The sequence below is a fragment of the Neopsephotus bourkii genome, unplaced genomic scaffold (genome assembly GCF_033783945.1).
Source record: "Neopsephotus bourkii isolate Nb327-2 ecotype Australia unplaced genomic scaffold, CSIRO-AGI_Nbou_v1 NB_1749, whole genome shotgun sequence".
In the NCBI taxonomy this organism is placed as follows: Eukaryota; Metazoa; Chordata; class Aves; order Psittaciformes; family Psittacidae; genus Neopsephotus; species Neopsephotus bourkii.
In genome coordinates, this window is record NW_026902223.1 from 8,726,277 (window position 1) to 8,743,453 (window position 17,177).

The 17,177-nt window shown below is 43.1% G+C and overlaps 1 protein-coding gene across 3 annotated transcripts; it reads left to right on the top strand.

Annotated features, from left to right (window-relative positions):
• On the top strand, nt 1–9,902 carry CD7 (CD7 molecule). Of its 3 annotated transcripts, none has more exons than XM_061376849.1 (5): nt 1–3,258; nt 4,818–5,156; nt 6,661–7,008; nt 8,349–8,458; nt 9,423–9,902. In XM_061376849.1, exons 1-5 carry the CDS (start codon nt 3,189–3,191, stop codon nt 9,531–9,533), a joined length of 978 nt encoding a protein of 325 aa, XP_061232833.1. In that variant the 5' UTR covers nt 1–3,188; the 3' UTR covers nt 9,534–9,902. The 3 variants fall into 3 exon arrangements, with proteins under 3 accessions (XP_061232833.1, XP_061232835.1, XP_061232834.1); XM_061376851.1 differs by having other exon boundaries at nt 4,818–4,895; XM_061376850.1 differs by lacking the exon at nt 9,423–9,902 and having other exon boundaries at nt 6,661–6,974.
• Nucleotides 9,903–17,177: the final 7,275 nt, after the last annotated feature.

Sequence of the window (17,177 nt, forward strand, 5' to 3'; positions counted from 1 at the left end):
GCGGCTGCATGGTTCTGAGTTACCAGTCGAGCTTAAAGCTTGACAAGGCTTTTGAGCAAAAAGCAGCAGCAGCAGCACAACTGGAAAAGCAGGTCTGTGTAACAGTGTGAACACTTGTGGAATCACTTTTACATGGTTTAATTACCCATAAACCTGTAGCTGAAACTTCCAGCAGGAAATCTCAAAGGATGTGGGTTGTCATGTGACTCTCGAAATTTGCTACGATCAATTCTAAAGGGAAAAGTTCATAATGAAAGACATCCAAAAATATGTTATTAATTAATGTCAGAAATGCAGAAAAGCCTCTGTGCTTAGGTTGTTTCTTGTTTGGCACAGCGGACGAGTGCTGTTAGGAGGTGGTTTTCCCTCTCCAGTGGAGGCTTTACACTCATGCTGATCTGAGATACCCTTTTAACTCGGCTGTCAGCTTATTTGTTGGATTTTGTCTTTCTAGTTTTAATGTGGTGGAATGCAGTCAAAACATCACCAAGAGACGTCAATCCCCAGCTATTCAAAGGCTTTTAGGTATTTACAGATTATGTTTTGATCCAGTTAACATAACTTCTTCATGTTATGTCATTATGTTATATTATCATGAAGAATGTGATAGTATAGTTATTCACTAAGCCAGAGCTAAGGTTGCCCATAAAGAATCCAGATTATACAAGAATTTAGAGGTAGAAGGAAAAGGCTTTCCCTCTTTACACAGTGCCTTAACACAATCGCAGTTCCTGGGTTTTTTTCCCCAGAACAGGGCTGCTGTAACTTTTCAATGGAGTAGAGCTGTGTATAAAAGGAGTGAGTGAGGAAGAAGTTGGTTTGGGGTAAAAGCCATCCTTTTTGGAAGAAATAACATGTCAGCTGCTATAGGCTGGGAAAGGAGCACTCAAAATGGGTATGGGCCTTTCAGTTTTTGGCCCCACTGCAGCTATCACAGATGCTTTAGATTCTGCTTCCCTCTGCTGTAAGTTGTTGCTGTGGGTGCCTTTGAGGAAGTGCCGATTGCTCCAGCATACTCAGTCAAGCTGTATGCTGAGATTCTGGAGATTCACAGTGATGCACACATTGTTTTCCTACACCTAGAAAAATCCTGTCTTCAAACTGAAGGCTGCGGCAGTGTGGTGCATGATGTCACGGACTCCATGGAGCGACGGAATTGTTTCTTTGGTGAAGTCTCTTGATTATGTACTTTAAGCTTACAAGGGTGTTATGAGAAATAACCAATAAAGCCCCACCTCACAAATATTCCTCTACATGTTACTCAGTCACCATTTTTCTAACCATTTCCTTGTTATTGTTGCTAGCTGATACGTGCTTTAGAGGTAGCAATCTGTTACTGCTTAAGCAGTCATCGCTCTCACAGATTATGTTTCTTTTACGACCATACAGCGGTTAAGCACAAGGTATCTTCTGCTCCCAGAACTTCCTATTTGAAACAGTCTGTGAGGAACAAACATTATTTTTCTGCTTGGTCCACTTATGCCAGCACTTTGTGGTTAGCCTCGTATGTGCAGCTGCGTTCTGTTCTAAAGATGGTCCTCAACATGGCAGTTCTTTTGTACGGTCTATGTATACACACAAATATGTGTGTATGGAAAAACCTCTGTGTGTGTGCATCTGGTGTTCAAATTGCTGGCTGACACTGAGTGGTTTTGGTATAAACTCAGATTTTGAGTTGTTTGGAAAAGGGACAAAATGATATTTGAGAACTCACATGGTATTAATTTGAGGGGTTCAGGTTTAATGATGTGCAGATTTGATTTCTACTCTTTAGCACCAGTTGGGGCCAGAGAGCTGATCAGTCACAGTCTTTATGGCTCACCCAAGCACATTTTCATTTTGGTTTCTTCTTTCTACTGATGATTATACAGATTGTGATGTTAAGAGGCATCGATGCCAACTGTTTCACTTTGCCCCTCCTGAGCTGTATTGTGCTGCTAGATACCAATTATCCCATGTCTCAGGAGGAACAGCTTTAAAAATCTACAGTATTTGTTCTGGGTAACTGCGTTGTGTTGTTCTGCAATATACAAATACAGGAAAATAGTTGTTTATGAAAAAAGACGGCTCTGACTCACCAAACGCCATCATTTGGTATTTGTAATTTCATTTTAATGTTTGATCTGTTTGGTTTTTTTTTATTTGTGTTGTTATACTATTCACAGTAAAACAACTTAAAACCTCACTATTCATTGGTAACCCTGTGTTGATGTGTCGTTACTTGGTACGTTAATCTCTTTTACAAAGCATCACCATTAGATGATTCCCAAACTCATAATCCAGTACTATTGTCACGATTTGCTTAAATATTGCTAAAGCAAAAAGAGGGAGTAAGAGATATCTCCTGGCATTTGCTTTTGTGTCCAGTAGTGAGCCTGTGTAGGGATAATTGAAAGGTCATTTCACAGCCTGCCTGAACTCTGTTTCCTTTACAATGACTGATGGAATGCCTAAGCTTCCAAGCATTCAAGAAACTCATTGGGAACGCACCCCTTTCCCAAAGTCTTCACACAGAGAACAAAGCAGGAAGAGTATTTGAGCACATCAGGGAGAGAGCAGGAGCTACCTGTGAACTGTCGCAGATTCCCTGGTTACCAGCTCTCATGCTGCAGACACTACAGAATGTGTTATTAAATGTGAAGGCAAGAGGCATGTGAGAGGTACAAGAATTTAAGGTTTATCTGAAATAAGGGAACATCTCTCATCTACTTGCTGTTTACAAAGCCAAGACATTTGCACCAACCAGGCAGTGGGAAAAGTGACCGACGGAACTGATTGTACCGAGCTACATTTCCAGTAGGGAGGCAACTGGGAGATCATTGCCTGAGTTTAGCACTGTGAAGAGCAGCTTTGAGCTTATTTTTCCCCAGTTGATTGTAAAGGGCAGGTGAGTGCTCACCGCAGAGCACTCTTTAAAGTCCTGCCCTCAGGGTTGGGGGTTGTTCAGTAGTAGGAAACCGTGGGTGTTTCAAGTGTGAAGTCAAAACCAAGATGCACCTCTGGAGAGAAATCTCTCCCCCCACCCTCCATCACATTCATTATACTAAACTGAAAGCCGCACATTGCTAAACTGCCTTCAGTAAACAGCTGATGTAGCTGGAAGAAAAGAAGGCAGTTGTGGCATACAGCACTTCGGGTCTTGCTCTCATCAGTAAGACAATAGAGAACAAGTAAAAAGACCCTTGAAAATGCTGTGGATATGTCTTCCAACTGCATTGCTCTTTCTTCTGCACCTCCCATGCTTCCTTGGCCAGAATGGTATGTACAGCATCGATGCTCTTACACTTCACAAGTCTAAATCTTTTCTTTCCTTTCCCCCCTTCCGCTCCTCCTTGGTCTGTCTCAAGCAGGTTCCTGGCAAATTCAGCAGCAGCAAAAAAGAGGTGGAAAGAAGAGGTTGGAAAACATTCTCTGAAATGATCAGATGAGTTTTTAGAAAACAGTTTTAAAATTGTGTGATCTGAACTTTTCTACACAGAAGTTGCACGCTGTGGAAGCAGTGGATTCCCCAGGGATTACCCCAGCTGTGGGAATTACTGGGAAATTTCCCAGAATTCCCAGTAATGAACTGTGTCTGTACTGCTAAGGTTGACAGGAGAGCCCACTACTGGATAGAGATGAGTACTGATACTTACTAGAGACAAAATTATTGAAGATGTAATAAAACCTTACTATCAATATCCAATGCTAAATATTGTTGTAGCTATTGAAAGTACAGCTGGAGGCAGTAAAACTGGTGAGAATATTTATTTTGCCCTTCTTTAGTTAATGTTTGTTGAGGGGACAATACTGATTTGTGCAACAGGCTGGTGGAGATGGATATCGTGGGCTTTCCTTCCCCACCTGTGAAGGCTGAGTGCTCTGTGCTTCTCCAGTGTTCTTCATCACCCTATTTCTCTGCTGCTCTGGAAGGTAATTGCTGGCAACTCCTGGGTTGCCTTAATTCCTTCTCTAGGAGTTGTAGGAGGAATGTCTGATGAGGTCAGATTGACCGACTGTATCAAAATTCCATGATCTGGTCTTTCTGTGCTTGTTCCCTTATTAAAACTAATTGTTTTAAGTATGCAGGGATCCTTAATTTTCTTGTCAACAGTAATTCTCCCCTTTCTAGACTATGTTTGTCCTAGGTATGCAATACTCTACATTTCATTGTCTTGCCCTTTCTTTTTAATGTAATTTCTTTTAGGTGTTTCCTGTTTGATCCCTCTGTTCCTTGCTGTTCATTGCATGAGTACTTGCTGTTCAGATTCTTTTGATCTTGAGGTCATTTGGGAACTCAAAGGGTCTCATTACATATTTTTATACCTTTGCTCCTTACCGTAGGCTGGAATTGCACTTTCTGCAATTCTCTTCCTAAGAGGCGACATTATCCACTTGACTGATGCTGCTAAAGCCTCCTTTCTTTTTGTTTTTTAAAGTGTAATTTTCTTCCATTCTCTACCATTTTTTGATACTTTTGTATTCCAGATTTAGCTCCTCAACCAGCTCCAATTATTGGGCTGAGTTCAATGAAGCTTGTATTTTGAGAATTAATGGGATCATACTGGAAGCTACAGAGCAGACTAAATATTTTTAATTGGTAACAAGCTTCTTTTTTTGCTGAGGCATGAAAATGTTGAATTCCACAGGTCAACAGGCATGAAAGGCACTATCGGCTTCAGGGCAGCCAAGAGATGATGGATACACGATAGCAAGGCCAAGGTCCAGTCTCAAACAGCAGTTCTGTTGACAGACTAGTTTTGGAAACTACTTTGATGTTATGAATAGATCGAGAAGAACACTGATATTACAATTCCAGTTTCATTTCTTATTTTTAGGTGGAGAAAATGAAGAGTCAACAGACATTATCAGTGTTCACGAAGGAGAAACCATCAGCATAACTTGTTCAATTAAAGGTTCAGAAAATGAAGTGGGAACATACTTGACAACTAGCATACAGCCTGTCAATGTGGTATATGTTTCCAAGCAGAATACTTCATATATCCTTCCTGCTTTGGCAAACCGCACCAAGTACTCAAAGGAAGGAAGCAATCTCAGGATAACTCTGCACAATGTACAGGAATCGGATTCTAACATCTATCAGTGCAGTACATATGTTAAAACCAAAAGCTATCACAAAAAGCTGTTTGGGAAGACAACCATAGTAGTAGTAAAAGGTACCGCACTTTTTTTGTCATGAATTAATAAATATAGCTATATATTTGAAATCAAAGATTGGAGGAAAGCATAATGGGAGAGAGTCTGACAGGACTTTCCCCATGCCTGCTCAGGTAATGTACTGATTTAAAGGAAACTGTGAGTCTGTCCTGTGAACAGATCAAGAAAACAATTTAGGTAGAACAGTACCAAGAAAACCCCCAGAACATCAATCCACAACAAATTTAACCCTAGCTATGGGTTTTCACATGAGTCACAGGCTGCTGCAGCAGTTTGGAAACAGCGAGGACAGTTAGCTCTTTGCAAAGCAATCTTTCCAATCTCTATGAAGAACTAGGAGACAATGAGCCAGTTTTTGGTAGTGGTTTTTACAAATGTCTTTTTCTTTTTGCTATTACATCTTACGGGACAAATTCATAACAACTGGGAAGTTGGTGCTAGGCAGGGTTTGCAAGCTGGGCATCAGTGGATGAAGGGATGTGGGGTTTTTCTCTTCTTACCAAACAGCTGATGATGGGCACGAGTGCTCCTTTTGGCAGGCGTTTCTGGTTAGAGATTTTTCCCTTTTTAAATGTTTTTACTATAAGAGGGTTGCGTACCCAGTATTGTCTTTGGCAGCTTGATCCTCTGCATCCCTGCCCTGCTGATGAGAGCCTCTAAACTGCTATAGCTTCACCAAAAATCACAGGGTTTTCTTATTTTCCTGTCCCCAGGGCATGCAAAACATAATTGATTGCGGGGTCAGTAATAGCTGTTTATGTCTATGAAGAGTTATCCTGTCCTTCTTTAGGCTTCCCTTCTCAAACTTTTTGACTGTTTTCTCACGTGAATTCCATCTTGTCGGTTATGTACTGTTTCTCCAAAGTATTTTATTAAATTACCTTGTATCTCTTTGGGATTCTACTCCTCTTCTCTAAAACGTTTGCAGCCTTCCCAGATTTACCTTCTGTACAAATGTGATGAATTCTGTCTTCATTCCCTCATCCACATTAGCTAATGTCAAAAGGGATGGGCCTTGTCCTCGGAGGAACCCGGTGAAACTTGTCTTCCCAGCTGGACAGCAAGCCATTAATAACTGCCTTTTTGGAGAACACTTTCAACACTCATGGGACCCACACTGTATGATTTCACCCAGATCAGTTGTCTCCAGATCTTGCTATAGCTTAATCTCATTTGAGAGAGCAGGCAATAATCCATTTCTCAAAGGCAAGCTGATGTAGCTGTATTCCCTTAGAAGAGTTCAATACAAAAGATATGTATTTTGTAGGTAGGTGGAGACCTTTTACAACCAGGTAAATGTGTTTCTATGAGTCCTACTTTCAGCAAAACCACACCAGGTGGCTCGCAAGACACGCATGAGGGTTGCCTCTAAAGAAATAATTTCATCTAAATTTCTGTGGTCTGCTTTTATTGTCTTTGACCTCTGTGTTTAAATCGCTGTATTTAATAGTTCAACTGCACGGTGTTAAGTATGTGGTAGCCATTAATCTCTCTTGTTCTTAGGTAAACCCAGTGGGATTGTTGAACAGGCACCGCTGTATGTGAATCCTCAGCAAGGCCAATCTGTCAGCATTACCTGTGCATTGAAAGCCTCACATGAAGATGAAGGGATCTACTTGCTCAAGGCTCACATGCAGCCTGAACCAGTGCTGTATGTTTCGAGTCAGAATACTTCCACTGTTTTTCCTGCTTTTGCCAATCGCTTGGAGTATTCGAAGGAAGGGGAGAAAATCGTGATAACTCTACACAACCTATGGAGAAATGACAGTGACATATATGTATGTGCTGGAGTGGTGAAAAACTCCTCTTTCCTCTCAGTGAATAGAAGTGGCACCATGATGCTGATTAAAGGTATCCTTTTACTTGTTCAATCGTAAAAGACTACAGGCAGATTGTAAGACAAAAGCTAGACCTAAAGCTTGCAGAACCTTTGTAAGGACAGGGGAAGCACTAATCCATGGCTAGACTTCTTCCAGTACCTGGGGAACCTTGGAGAGTGTGCTCAGATTCCTCTGCCCTGTTGTGCTAGGACACAGCCAAGCACTATGTTCCTACCTGCCTTGTGCAACCAGAGGGGAATTATAAAAAAAAAGAGTTGCTATAATCCTGCATCTTAAAAATAAACCAAGTTCAGAATCAGATAACAAACATTCCATTGTGTCCGTGAATAATCCGTTGCTTTTAGGGAATTAATTGGTATTTTTAGCATCAGTTCTTTGACCTTCATGTGACATAAATGTCTTTTAGAAACCATTCTCTATAGTGACTCTTTGTGTTTAAAAATAGCTCATGCTAGGGAGTATGGAACAAGTCCTCAGGCACTTACTTAAAGTACCACAGATAATAGCAGAGATGATCTCACACACCCTTATTATACACTGAGCACTCTGGGAGCATGATACAAAGAGAGGGGTGGGTTTTTTTCTGCAGGATAGTGGTGTAACCATTTGCTAAACAAAGACAAACTCAGCAATATAGTGCTTGGTTTTGACCTTACTGGTGTAACTTAACCCTGTGCACTGGGCTGTGATGAGATCCTTGGGTAATTAAAATAAGGTTTACACAGGCCCTAAGAGTTGCAGAGGATTTGTCTTCGGTCTGCAAAAAAGGCTGTACTCTCACTCTGTGCTGCTGGGCCATAGCTGGTGCAAGGGTTCAGTAACATGGGCTGGGGAAAGCAGCACCTGCATATCAAGGAAGCATCTTGATTACCGGTTTTATGTTATTCAGATATGGATTAATCAAGCTTTTAGAGAACTTTAACCCTTTCCACCAGCACTGTTGGGCTCAGTGTACGTACTTCAGATCACAGTAGCCTCCTCCTCCTGTTGTTCTGCTTGCAAACCTAGCTGTTTGCTTTAACTCCTATATACTCCTGGCCAAACCCTCAGCACTGCTGTAATACAGCAGTGAAACATTTTCTGTTTCCATGACAAGTGTGTGGTCCTACTTCTGATCAGTGCTATAGAAGCTACCACCTTTGTAGAGTGCTTCTCACTGACCCCCCCACATGCCATTCCTAGAAAAACACGGAGAATAGCAGTAAGGAATAATAATGGGGTGAGAAATGTGGCTCTGTAGCATGCTGTTGAGAACTGAGTTTTTGCTGACCAGTGAATAATATTTTGCTCATAATAAAAACAGTATTCTACCTCTTCAGATTTATAATACTGATATAATTTTACATGCAGAAGGAGAGCAGACAGACTGCAAGAAAAGTTCCTGGCTCATCTATGTTCTTATCACCGTGGTCACGCTCCTGTTTGCTGTGCTGATGTGCTGCACCCTGTACCATGTTGATGTAAGTTGTTGTGGTGCCAAAGCAAAACTGAATCCAGGTGCATTGAATAGGTGCTTTTGATATTCTTTGTAAACAGTGACAGCCAAGCAAATGTTTGATAAACCTTAAGAATCGTGGCTTTCTATTGTCTCCTCTTTGTCCTTGGTTAATGTCTCCTAGCTGTAAGCTCTTGGCAGTAAAGACTATGTCCTCGTATGTTTCTATAACTCTTAGTAAATGAGATATTGTTTGCCTTTTGAGACCAAGCCTCACAGTCAATAACACAGCCATGTGTTTGCATGTATTTCCCTGAACAGAGCACCTCATTATTCTGTTTTGCTGCTTTCTTTTGTTAGTTGGGAATGGGACTGTACATACCAACCTTGTATTAGATGTAAAGAGGATGTTTGAAGGAGAGCATAGCATCATGCCTGAAAGTTGCTGTAGGAGAACGATTTTACGCCGTCCTAGAAAAAAGGCAAACAAGATCTTTTTGCCTTTACTGGTGTTATTTACACTCCTATTGTGCAGCCAGTGCCCAGAAATTGTCTCTTCTAGATCCTTCTGCTCTATAAAAATGACTCAAAATTGACAGAGTATGGTTCACAGACCAGAGCCTTATCTTGTCCCTTCAGCGCTGCTAAAACCCAGGGCTATAACATCATTCTTGCAAAGCCAAGAGGCCTTCTGGGAACTGTCCCTTGTGTAACCAGTAACAAACTAAGGATAAGCCTTATTTGTGCTGGGGCCACAGTTACATCCACCTCTTGAAGGAACTTTTGGTGAAATTACATCAGACTGACAATGGACAGTTAAATAAATAGGTTGATAATTTCCACCTATGATCTAAGCCCTCACTGGGTGATGAGAGGCAGCTGGAAAGTACATCTCCATTTCAGACAGATGGACTCTGAGGTGTAAACTGACTCCTTGGTCAGAGCCTGTTCAAGTTCGGTGCTGAATTGCTCTTTGGTTTGTTTTGCAGATGAAGAAGTATTTCCAGAACAACCCCCCAAATACAGTATATGAAGACATGTCTTACAGTGTTAGACAACACACCTTGCAGGCAACCAATGCTTACTCCATTGACAATTAAGCTTCTGCCAGCTGGGACCATGCATGGATCAACTATTCCTTTACAGGTCTCCCTCAGAGCTGCCTGAGCAACCTGATGTGGTAGCTGAACTGAAAATGCTGTCACTTACCTTCTTCAGAGGAAAGAAAAACCTGCCTTATTTCCAAAGCTTTCTCTGGTTTTTGATCACTTGTAATTTTGGGGTTTTTTGGTTAATGTATATAAAATGTACAGAAATGCAGGTACCCTGCACATGTGTTTGCAGTTTAGGATGGAATGCAGTATTTTTTGGACTGTACTTTCTGGCTGGAGGCAACATATGGACTCATTTCTTTGATCAATAACCTTTTCAGGGAAGGTGGGATAGACGATGGAGAGGTCTGGCTCTGAGCTTTGTAACTGCTTAGAAAGACTGTAAGATGCAATGGGTCCACATTCTCTTGTGAATCCTCATGGGTCTGCCGAAGAGCTCAGGTAGTGAAAACTACTCAAGAGTTACAGCAAAGAAATCTGTTCTGAAGAGCCCTCAGACACGTTGTGGCAGTGTGGTACGAGTGAGGTGCTGCCTGTGTGGGAGATGCTTACGCAGAGAATATAATGGCACTGGAAAAATGCAATCAAGGCTGGATTTCAAGTTACTGCCTTTGTCAGAGATACTGGTGTGATTGCTGGGGGTTTTGGTGTGGTTGACATGCAAAATGACCAGACTTGGGGCACGGTGGCATTATGGGACACCAGAAATATTAGTGATGTGCTGGTGTTGACTCAAACTTCAGAGCGTTCAGGACTACACAGCTGAATGCATTTCTCCAGGTCAGTGAGTCTACACTGTACAGTACAAGGTGAACTGATCTGAGATAAAGCCAGTGCCTGCACTCCACGCTGGTGCGGGTAAGTCAGATCCAAATCTCTTAAAAAGGAATTTACCAAAACCATCGGTCAGGTGGGAGCTAAGTTTGGTTTAGTAATGGCTTAGGACAGGTCTCTATGATGAGCTTAACTCTCCTCTAGCTAAGCAAAGGCTACAGCCTTCTCTGGGGTGTTTTGGTTTTGTAATGCTGTGTCTGCTGCAGAGAGTCAATAGTTTGCATGCCCAGAGGAATATCAGATTGCCCAGTCCCGAGGCAGGATCGAGGGGCTGACATGTGATTCCTGGGAACAAGCTGACGCTGGGATTTTTCTTTCCTGATGTATTTGTTTAGTTTCTTAGGGATTAGGGCTGGTTTGCCATTGATGAGAGCTGGAGCGGAGCCAGGCACAGGGGATTCCTCCTCTCCGAGGTGAGCTCTGCTGAGATTCCAGCTTGCTGAGCCAAGGCTGCCACTTGGGAGAGCCCATTTCCTCCCAGATCTTACTCCTGAAATGCTGTGCAACAGACTCGAAGCAGAAATCTGCGTATGCGGGTGGCTGATGGAGGGGGTTTTACCTCGTAAGAGGTGTCTGTTGCTTGCAGACCCTGCAGTCTTCACAGCTGTACCTGAATGAAATTACATTTATGACTGGGGCTTTGTAGAGTTGCTCTGTGTTTCTATACATGTATTAAAGACTTTTGTATATCTTGCAAATAAATACTAGTCATTGAGGGGACTGTTTCTTTTAGTGTTTTGCTTGGTTGCTGTGGAGTTTTTTAAATAGAGTTACTCAAAGGCTTGTTCCGAAATGCCGCAATGTAACGCCTCAATAGACAGCAGATTTTCCCCTTTATTCACCAAATCTGTGTGGTTTTGGGTGGTTTGGGGTTTGTTTTCTTTTTGTTTTAAAACTAAGCACTGAAAAAACAATACCAGAGATCCCGGGGGGAACAACAGCATCTGCACTGGGGTCACTTGGAAGGCCCTGACCCAGAGGGGACTGGGCCAGAGCAGACCCTGAGGGACACAGCACAGGGAAAGCCAGACCAAGCCCAAACGTTCCCTGCAGCATTTAGAGCAATTCTGTCTGGAGCAGCCCCAGCTCAGGTGTGGATGTAGAGCTGGGGAAGACAAATTAGATACAAATTAACAAATTAGATACCAATCTAGGAACTAAAGTGCCCAAATCAGAAGTAGTCATTTCTTATCCATTCTTATTTGTGAGAAAAGGTGCAGGTTTAGCAGAGAAGGGCAATACTCCCAGGGGGACAGCGTACAGAGGCTCAAAATGAGCAAGCTGGCACTAGAGATCAGCTTTCTGTAGCAATGCTACTGGGCAAACATGACCACAGTGATTAAAAAAGAGAAGCTGTGAAAGGAAACAGCAGTGGAGGTGGTTGCTTTGGCTTTTATAAGCTGAGGAAAATGCCATTGAGTGAGACATGGCCTGAGTTGTAGCTGTGTAGGGGAATAGTGAATCAACCCCACAATGAATCCAAGCGGTGGTGAATGAGCTGCTTGAAGAGAATTGCTGGGGAAATCAGCTCGAGTGTCACAGAATCATAGAATGGTTTGGGTTGGAAAACACCTTAAGATGATCCAGTTCCAACCCCCTGCCATGGGCAGGGATGCCTCACACTGGACCATTTTGCCCAAGACTGTGTCCAACCTGGCCTTGAACACTGCCAGGGATGGGGAGCAGAACTGCAACTCTGCCATCAGAGTTTACCAAACAGGGATGGAGGAAGCCGAGGCAGCTGAGATAAGGCAGTGTGTTAGGAGCAGAAAAAGCACAACAGACAAGGTACAAGCCATGGCAGAAGTGACTGAGGAGGCTGGGTCCACATGGAACAGCCTTTACTGAGCTCTTGGGAAGGGGAGGGCTCATCAGAAATAATCTTTCATTATCTGCAAACCTGGAGTGACCAACCAGCATATGTAGATCACTGCTGGTGGAACACATGGACTCAGTAACATTGAACTGAGGAAAGCACTTTCACCCTTTGACTAAGGAGTATCTGACAAGTACATGATTGAACTCAGATGGCAAGGACATTGATAAGGCAAGTTGAGGCACAAGGCATTTTCCAGGAGAGCAGTATGTGGGATAGATGTCCTCCTCTTGTTGCACCTTGTGATATGCAGTAGGACATTGGATTAGTTCTAGTGACTGTTCTGCAAACAAACGTGCTTCCAGAAGCTGTAAATGCTGCGTGACTTATTTCTCACACCTACATTGGTGTTATTGCCTGGGGTTAGGTTCTCCCACCCATCTGTCACTGGTTGCTCCTTGTGATCATTATTCCATCCACCAACTTACACAGGAGATTTACTTGGAGAATATGACCAAGCTATGTCCTGGCTCTGGTGAAGGTGAGCTACTGACTGGTGGCTTCTGAAAGCCCCTGTGTTAGTGAAAAACCCATTTGCATTCAACGTTTGTGAGCACTTGTTTCCCAAGGCGTTTAGTTTCTGTTTGAATGTTTGCTAGCACTCAGCTCATGATTCGCAGTCCGCTTACAGTCAAGTTGAAAACACGCAGGGTTTTTCTGGTAGACAGATTTGGCTTTCACACAGTTTAGAGCTCTCAAGTGCTGAAAACGCCTTCTTGGTGCCACTTTTTTGACGTGACATCTCTGGTTAATACAGTTCTGCTCTAGATAATGGACTCTACTGCTGCTGCCTGACATCTGATTTAAAGTGTATTTGTATTGTCATGCATGGTTTTAATAGTACTTGGAATGCTTCAGTAGTGAAGTATTGGCTATGAGCAGCATGCAAGAAATCTTCCAAATGCCACTTGAAATCTTGACAGGTTTTAACTTACCTTTTTGTATGTCACTGGTAGTACATTACTGGTCTTACAACTCTCTCATAATAGTCAGAGTATCCTACCTTGTCTACACCATTAAGGCTTAATTGTAAGAGATCACAGTTTTCATTCAAGAAAGTGAAATGAAGCAACCGGCCTAAATGCTGAATAGGGTGAATAAACCACTTCGTCCTAAAACTAACATTTTAAAGGGTTGTCTTCATCTATCTTGTACAAGCGATTATCTCTTCATCTTGACAGGAGGGAACTCTACTGTGTATAAATAAACTTCTAATAGGGCTGAATGAATGCTCTGGGTGGTGAAGTTTCCTTCCTCTGTTACTACCTCACAAGAACAATTACTTTGCTTTTGGGTGGTATTTAACTGCAACAGTTGGCTGGCATGTTCCTGAAACTCTCCCCAGAGATCATGCCCATGTCCACAGAGAAGATGCCCACCTCAGGTACCACAAATGTCCTGCACTTGTGCTTCTGACTGTAAGGAGAATAATGTCCTAACATTGCAGATGCCAAGTGGAAGATGCTCTCTCACTCTTTCTCTGGATCAGTAACAGCAATTAGGAACTCTCTGTTTGCTCCACCTCCTTCTAACGCAGTGGAAAACTACATCTTAGTCTTTCCAAGGAATCTGGCCAAGCTCTGGGGTTCAGGAGCCACTATTGCCCACCATTAAGACATGAAGGGCTAAACCATGCAGCCTTCTCTCATACAAGTTGTAAAACCTGACTCTGGGGCTACTTGTACAATGCTTTACCAACAGGAGTAATCATTTCATCCTCATATAGCAGAATTTCTTACTCTGCTCCTGTATGAAAGAGAAGGAGAGCTTTGAAAGACAAGAAGGAGAGCTTTGATTTTTGGGTGCTCTTTCTCTCCATATAACTGTTTTATGACTCTGAGACAAGTCTTGTGAGAAACCACAAAGGTCAGCTCACGGTGTGCAAGCTTGCGGGTGGTTGACATTTAAGGTGTAGCTGTGTTCTCCTCTGGCTGAAGGGTGGCTGCTGAGGTGACATTTTGCCTTAATGTCCCTGACTTCTAGGAAAGAACCTGATTTCAAAAGCACTCTGTGACATCCCTGTAGATTTCCCTGTTACTCTCATACACTCTAACGCTCATAGTGCAAGCATTTGTAGAGAGTCTTGTAAAAGTTCAAGGCCAGGTTGGACAGAGCCTTGGGTGAGATGGTTTAGTGTGAGGTGTCCCTGCCCATGGCAGGGGATTGGAACTGGATGAGCTTAAGCATCTTTCCAACTCTAACTGTTCTAGTCCACTCCTATTCTGTTGTATTCTATTCCATTCTATTCTATTCTAAGTAGTGGCAGTCAGTGACTAAATGCTAACAGCTTTTGGACTCAAATCTCTTTCATAAAGGAAACAAGTTCAAGGTTTCAGGAAAGCCATTAACAAGAAACTTGGCCTGTATGAGTGTCCGCACTGCAGATGAGGAAACTACAGTTCCTAATGCCTAAAATTAACTGGCTAAACTGAAAACCAGGCCGTTCTCACAGCTCTGCATTTCTCCCTTGCAGATGCTGTTTTGGAAATGAAGTTGTTGCAGGCAGAAATGCACAATTCTATTTCTGTCTTAGCCAAAACAGAAAACAGAGGAGAGTTTCTAGGAAGTTTTCTGCTCATAGGGAAACAAGAAGTGCAAACTGAGGCTTTGCAACTTTTAGACTTGTTTAGAATTAGGTGAACCAGGAGGGATCCATCCTCAGAAGGATGACCACTGGTTTCTTGATTCTTTGCTGGTAAATCTCACCATTATGATCACGGCAAGTTAGCAAATAGTCTTAGAGCACTTGGCTGGAGGCAGAAATCAGCTGTTCTTTCAAAGCTGGTTACTCAATGACAACCTCTAACACTTGGACCTGAGGGCACCACACTGGTGGCAGGAGCAATCATACTAAAAGCAATTGCATTCATTAATAACATGCTTCTTCAGCTACCTTCTCTTAGGCTGCTCTCATGCCTCAAGATAAAGAGTGTGGTATTTGTGGTAAAGATACAGAAGTCAGGCTGCTGCAGGGATGCTCGGGCTGTTATGTTTCTATTTACCACTCAGAATTGCTCAAAGTCCTTTGTCTTATCACCACCATGACAGATGGACTTGCAAGGGCATTCTGGCAGGAGATTGTGGTTCCTTTGTGCTCAGAAGGGCTCTTGCACTGCCTCTGCAGAGCAGAAAACCTCAGGTGCATAATAAGGTCCCTGCACACCCAGCCTTGATAGTCCTTCTCTGAACCATTACCAGGAGATGAGGCCTGTGGTCCCTCACTGTCCCTCTCCCACATTGCGCTCTGTAGCATAGCTTGCTGTGCCCATTAGGTTAGTCAGTGGAAACAGTCGCTTGCTGGTCCAAGACCAGCCTGTGTTGATAATGCTTTCCTTGTGGTTTACTACAAGCATATGTCAAGCACAGGGTTCAGATCATAACAAAGAACTGTGTGAAAACATAAATATGTCTTGCAGGCTTATCACAGCCCTGGGCAGCTCTGACAGCTCCTGCAATCTGGGCAGAGCTATACTGGCCAGTATTTGAATAGGGCTCAAACTGCTCAGAGCATCATGCATTCACTAGTGAACCTTCTGCTTCTTTCCATTTTAAAGAAGGGAAGCTGAGGTACTAAATAGCTGATGTCCCTGGACCAGGCTGAGGCTGAGTCAGGCACTGGGCAGTTCTCACTCCTGCGTATCATGCAATCCCCTCCAACATGAACTTGTCCTTCATATTTCTATTCTGTTATTACATGGAATGAAATAGAGGAGAGTGATGGGACAATCAAACCTGTTCAGCTGTGAGCTGGCATCACTTCCATTGCTTCAAGTTTAAAGGGTTTGATTTTTAATCTTTGAGCTCACCTTCTTCCTAGCACAAAGAGATAAGAGAAAGCACCTCCTAATATACATGATACCTGCTTTTCATTTGCAGCAGAACTTCTGGCATGTGCCAAGGGTCACATTGTAAGTGGCTGGTGACTATAGCAACTCTGTCACCAATACACGCTATCATGCGGTCACCTTGCTCTGTCAGTCACAAATGATAAGATCTGAGATTTTCTCTTTTGCTGTGGTTTAGGGAGCTCAGATAGCACCTCTGACATGAGAGTGGAGATTTGGCACATGATGTTTATGACCACTTACACATCCTGCCGAGAGAAAGAGTCTTTCAGCTCACACACTGGATCACTTTATTTGGGCATTTCTACATGACACCTGTACATCTCCTCTGTGTGTGGCTAGCTCAGATATTAGCAGCAGTCTGGCTTTTACAGCCCTAACTTCCTTCTGGGCTCAGATACTCTGCTTGCAGCTAGACCACTTCAGATACACAGTCGTGCTTAGGGCTTCTGTGGGTATTGCAGACAAGGTGTTGCTGGGTATCTCGGTATCTCAGCGTGGAGGTCATGGAGACACATCAGCTGACAATACTCAACTACAGATGCACCAGCACTGCCTTTGTACAGATCCTGGATAAATCCTCTGGCACCTGGGATGCACTGAGCTCTGGGATGCCTCAGCTCTATTGTTCGCTGGGCCCAAAAGCATTCAACAGCTATGTTTGAAGGGTTATAAGGAAAATAGGGATATTCACTGCAGTACTGGGCCCTTTCAGGTGTGAGCTCAAGACTCAGTAAGTTGGGATGGGAAATGTTACCCAATACTCAGTTCAGTTGAAAGCTGAGCAATTACTTTATGCAGCTACTCTTGTGCAGTGACTTGCTGTGCTTTCTGCCTGCCAGCCCTGGACTCCTCTTGAGCACAGACTGTGCCAGTCACTCTGATTTGTGATGTGACCCTCATGATGTGCTGTTGGATGCTGCCAGCTCTTAGGTGGCCTAGCTGGGTGATCATCCCAAGGTTCACACTAATACCATCATATGAAAGAGGTTCCTTGGAATGCTCTTCAGCCTCAGTTGTACATGGACCAATCTGCAGGTTATTTGTGTCAGCTTGGACAGTGTATTATCAGTTCTG